General features: G+C 31.8%; 1 protein-coding gene across 8 annotated transcripts in view; it reads right to left on the minus strand.

The window, feature by feature from the left end:
• LOC127699811 (reticulon-4 receptor-like 2) overlaps positions 1-5528 on the minus strand; it is a 62956-nt gene extending 57428 nt beyond the window's left edge. For all 8 annotated transcript variants that reach the window (XM_052203183.1, XM_052203180.1, XM_052203186.1 and 5 more), the window contains exon 1: positions 5403-5528. In XM_052203183.1, the coding sequence (XP_052059143.1) occupies positions 5403-5411 (9 nt within the window). In that variant the 5' untranslated portion in view covers positions 5412-5528. The remainder of the gene's footprint in view (positions 1-5402) is intronic.
• Positions 5529-6000: the final 472 nt, after the last annotated feature.

Here is a 6000-nt window from a genome sequence, read left to right on the forward strand (position 1 = left end):
TATTTCTAATATCAATTTGACAGCAGCCTACCAAAGTATCCTACTTCATTAAGCACTGTTTACAATTGTGTCAAAGTAGGCAATGCCTCTGCATCAGATTGTTAAACAAAGATACACGTGGATATCCACAAATTTTCCGGTGCAATGCCAGAAAATGACTTACCTGTTTCCGATTAACTTCACACAATACTGATAGGTCAACAGTGAACGGGAGAGCTTTCTCGCTCTCCTTTTCCTGTGACATTACCTGACAAACTCAAAACCTGATTTATATGGTAACTTGAACCCAGCTTAAGTGTGGTATTCTATATGTGGGATAGACGGGACTAGAATATTACATAAGAAATCAAGAGCACCTTTACCGCTTTCGAAGACCTAAAAAATCAAAAGTTTGATATACAAGCATTTAAATAAGCATAATCACAATCTAAAATTTATAAAAGTCCAACCACTTAAAACCGTTCAGAAACAACCAGGACAATCACACAAGTAAATTGAAAAAATCCCGTGAAGTTCGCGAAATATTTTGAATGAAAAGACTTCATACAGCTTATCCTTACGGTCTCAATGACACAATGTTGGGACAGGGGAACATATCTAAAACTTCTATCGGTGTGATTAAGATTGTCGATAAACGGGTAAGAAATAATAAGTATCAAGGTGAACGTAAAAACCGTAATCTTCGTATTAAACATCGTATACATTATACACTTGCTGATCTGTAAGCTATTAAGAAATAATGGTAGACATCAGTTATTTTGCAAACTTAGTCATATACAAATAAGTAAACTATATGATATTTTTCTGGAGTGTGATAACATTTCAGTTTTTAGCCCGTTGTATGAATACACCCGTCTTATTACAGCCTTTTGTCATCACAGGGTGTTTCCTAGTATCGATAAATCTAAAAATCATTAACGGCATTTTCTTAAATTAAAATATATAAATATAGGTATTGATTTCATTAACTTATCTAGTATATTCAATGACTACAATCCATAGCCAAATACATCCATATTTTGATAATACGTATTCGTACAAAAAACCAGCAGAGGTTTGATTTTTAATTATGCGTCAGTAACATCAGACGTCAATATAGAAAATAATGCTCCTTCCACTTGAGACTGCGAACCATCTAGTTTTAGATTTGTTCCATATGGTCATGTCATTACAGGAGATCTGAACTACGTTGAGGACCGTAAGGTCAAACTTTTCTTAAGAAAGGACCTAAATGTCGTACTCCATCTATTATAGATTGGAAACAGTGTCGTCAGGTCATTAAAGAGGCTCTGTCTGCCTACTGTAAAAATTGGTGTAAACGTGAAAAATCAGATAAAAAATCTCTGGACAGTTTTTTCATAAAATTATGAATACTGTTGATATTCGTATATCTCATTTTAAAAACAATTCTGAACATAATAATAGTGTTCATAATATACCCATTTCTAGAATAAAAAATAAACTCCAAGTACTCGCAAAACAAAGCAGCCAATAATGTAGTGGTGGAGTGACGCATATACTACACGGAAGTTCTTCAAAATGAAATTATCAATTCTTCTACATTCAGGTCCGTACGCTCCACAGGGAGTCAAATTGTAAACAAGCATATCACTGCCACTGCCCAGTTCCAAGCCTCTTCCGAACATTTGAAAGTCCCGACTATTTACTGGTTACCTATATAAAACAAACAACCCTTTAAATTTCGTTTCATCTCTGCATCTAGTAAGTATTCTACTACTAATCTGTCAGTGCTTCTAACTACCTCCCTTACTAATATCGAAGAACTTGTTATTAACTTTTGTAATAAAGCTTATAAAAATAATGGTATTAATTATTTTTGGAGTGTTACAAATTATTTAGAGGTTTTAGAATAAATACGTGCTTTTGATGATCCTTTTAATTATGTTGACAGTTATGCCTTTTCTATTCTCTACACTACAATTCCACACATTCTTATAAAAATAAAGTTTTCATATTAAGTTTAATGGTCTTTTGAGAAATCTCGTTGCAACTTTATTTGCTGTAACTCGTTTAAAGCCTTTCTCTGTAACGAAACAGGAAAGTATACTAGATACACTTACTGGAAATGTGAAGATAGGATTGAAGCTTTAAATTTTCTCCAAGACAACATATATGTACGTTTCGGCGATTATGTGTATCGACAGGTAGTAGGTATTCCTATGGGCACCAAATGCGCCCCTTTAATAGCAGATGTATTCGTGTATTGCTATGAATCTCAGTTTATTACCAAACTCAGTAAAGACACGTCATTGTTATATTTGGTTGACAATTCAACAATACCTACCGTTATCTTGATGATATGTTTTCGTTAAATAATCCAGAGTTCTCTAAATATACTACCGAAATTTACCCGAAGGAACTTACCTTATTTGAATCTAACATACACAGCAGTAGTTGTCTCTTTCTAGATTTAGACATTTCAATTTCTAAAGGAAAACGCCAAACTAAAATTTACTACAAAAGAGACGATTGTTCATTCCCTATTGTTCATTTTCCTTTTTTAGACGGCGATGTTCCTTTGGCTCCATCATACGATTTTTATATATCCCAACTCGTTCGTTTATGCCCGTGTGTGTAGTGATGTCAAAGATTTTAACGAACGTAATCAATGCATCACTGGTAAATTATTAAGTCACGGATTTCGTTACCATAAATTACTTTAAACTTTTACTAAGTTTTTTCATCGATTCAAATATTTGATTAGTAAAGTTGGTTGTACCTGTAGAAAACTAATTAAAAACGGTATTTCACATCCTAATGTTTACGGTATTTTTGTACTAGAAGCGCGGAAATCACTATGTGATCCGTGTAAACTCCTCCATCCTTTAAAAAAACTCATCAGTAAAGGTTATTTCAGTAATGTGGTAATAAGATCTTTGAATATTCTTTACATTGGCACACATTTTGTCATCAACAAATTAAAACATAACTAAATTTGTATTGTTTTCGAATGTTTTTTTGTTGATGTATAAATACACATCCACGTTCATTTTCTATTTAGATATTCCTTTTCTATATATAACATTATACACATTTATTATAAGCTTAAATCCAAACTATCCTACTGCCTGTCGATACTTTGATTTTTGCATTGCACAAGTCATGTTTTCTTTGACTGTCCATGGCGTTAAAAAACTAAATCCCTGGGATGTGTTTAAGTTGATTTTAGTCTCTGATGCATGATTTTTTATTATTAATTGTTTTTGGCTTTTAACTAGCTTTCAGTAACTGCGAGTACTCTTAAATCGTACTTTCGTGTTAATTTGACCTATTGACACAATTTGTAATGCATTTTTGTTATTCAATGATTACTTATTTGGTGTTATATCTCGTCTCATTATTTTTAATATATACCTATTATATACCTTAGTATTTAGTATGACGATAAATTTCCACTTCTGTTCTCGGTCTATGAACAACAAATTTATTTATTTTGTAAAAAATATTTCATTACTCCTAACAACAAAATTATTATATTTAAATTTACCTGTGCACGTTTGTTTTATTCAACGCCAGGTTGTTCAAGGTTATAGTTTTCTTTTTGACATTGTTTTACATCCCTCCCTTTTTTATTCAAAATTGTATTTATATTGTGTCATAGATCTAATTTATTCGTTCAGTGTTTGTTTACTTGTTTTTTGTTAGTTTGTCTTTTTGATTGAGTTAAGCCATTTCAATTGATATTTTATAGTGTGTCTTTCAATGTTGAAATGTTACACTACTAGTTCGGGTGAGTTTAGGGTTGGCGCCTGTTAAAACGTTTAAACCCGCTACATTTGTTTGCACCTGTCCTATGTCAGGAACCTGTTGTTCAGTGGTTGTCGTTTGTTGATGTGATTCTTAAGAGTTTCTCGTTTCTCTTTTTTTATATAGATTAGACGATTGGTTTTCCTGTTTGAATTGTTTTACACTAGTCATGTTGGGGTCCTTTATAGCATACTGCTCGGTGTGAGCCAAGGCTTCGTGTTGAAGGCCGTACTTGTACCTATAATGGTTAACTTTTTACAAATGGTGACTTGGATGGAGAGTTGTCTCATTGGCACTCATACCACATCTTCTTGTTTCTATTTAAATCTTGCAGATTCCAAGTAATAATACAGTTCAACATTTGACTATACTTCTTTATACTGTCTATTGTTTGAGACTGTATATTGCCCCCTAGATGCCTTTCGTTTTTTTTGTTTATTTGGGTTATTGTCTCATTGTCTTACATCTATTTGTCATTTTTTTATACAAATATGAACGGTTTAAGACCACGTAGATTGAATTGGTTAATGCTTTTAACCAAAATATTAATTTGCATAAACATGTAATATGATGTCTTGTCTTATTGTCATATACTAATGTGCGTCCTTTGATGTATTAAGTTGATTATTTTGGACAGAAGGTTACCTACTTTGTTGTTCCTTCTCATATATGGCAACTAAGTCGTTGTGATTTGTAAAGTATGCAGACATATGAGAACAATTATTTTATCTAAGCAACTTTTAACAAATTTAATCGATAAAGTTATTGATAATACAACATGTGCAATGTAATTTAGCAAAACGCCTGTACATTCACATTTACCTCCACTTTAACATGAACAACTGCTTATTTCAACTTTAGTTCAAAGTAAACACACGTTATTCGTCGACCACAACGCGTATTAACAGAAATAAGCATGGTATCTTAGTAAAAAAAGTAAAACTCGTCTTTTTATAACAAGGCTTCGCTTTCATTTGAAAGTTTTGAATACTTATAGAGAGATATCGAGTAAAGTTAAAATGATAGTATTTTGTATGGGGATAGTTTAAAATCTGATGAAGAGACATTTTGTATACTAATAAACTTTTATAAGTATTCAGTTGCTGATATAATTCCAATTCTGACAATTGCAAAATGAGTGTGCATTCGTCTGACCTGATGAATAAAACAACAGGAAATGCATACCCTTCGACGCACCCGGTTATGCTGTATTTCGGATTATCTGCGATTCCCTGAATTTTTATTTTTCCCTTATTTGTTTCTGCCTTCCGATTACCGATTTCTCGTTTTATAAATGTGTATTAATATTCTTTAGTAACTTGACGAAATTCGATCAAGACTTTATTGGCTGAATGTTGAATACAAAAGTGATATACTGAGATTGTGCAGAGCCGTTTTTGTTAGCAACTTATAGATTAAGCCTTGTTTAGTCAAAGACATAAATATAAAAAGAAATAACTCAAAAGATGTTCCATTTTACAAAATAGTTGGATTATCAGGCAAGACAATGTTCTTTTTTAAACGACATTCTTATTTGTGAAATGAATAACTCGTTATTATTAAGGATAAAAAAATTTACAAATGCGGAAACATTCTCGTAATTCACATGTTCAGTATGACTGATACATGCTTACCTGTTTCATGTCATTGAGGTAAATCCGAATTTGTTTTTTAATGTTGTTTACTGCATTTTAAATACCTTTTTATAACGTCCTTGTTACTATTAAAATGAAATAATCGAGAACAATCCAGACGTTATATAAACCTTAATTTTATGATAATGACATAGTTATTGAATTAATGCGTATCACTTTACACAAATGTCCTTGAACGAATAAGCTTGTTTGCAACCATTAAAATAAAAAAAAAAAAAAAACAGTATTAAACCGATAGTAAACAACATCATTTTATCTAAGGTATATGTTTTAACTTGTATGTATTTGTGTAGCGTACAAAATTATAAGCAATGATCGACAAAATTATATTCTGAATGCAATTCGTAACGTAATACGTAGTTTTTGAGAGAGGTCAAGTTATTCTATGGCTTTAAAAAAAAACCCGAACGGGATTTCGCATTGTATAAAATAATCCCTACCGACTTTAGCTTTAGAATTATTTCCATGTTTAATGAAAAACTTGGTTAAAAAGTATCAACAAAAATACCAAACTCCAGAGAAAGTTTAAAAAAGGGGAAGCTCGCTAAACATGGTAACACTAAATCAAAATACTGGA

This window comes from Mytilus californianus, unplaced genomic scaffold (assembly GCF_021869535.1).
Source record: "Mytilus californianus isolate M0D057914Y unplaced genomic scaffold, xbMytCali1.0.p SCAF_41, whole genome shotgun sequence".
Classification (NCBI taxonomy): Eukaryota; Metazoa; Mollusca; class Bivalvia; order Mytilida; family Mytilidae; genus Mytilus; species Mytilus californianus.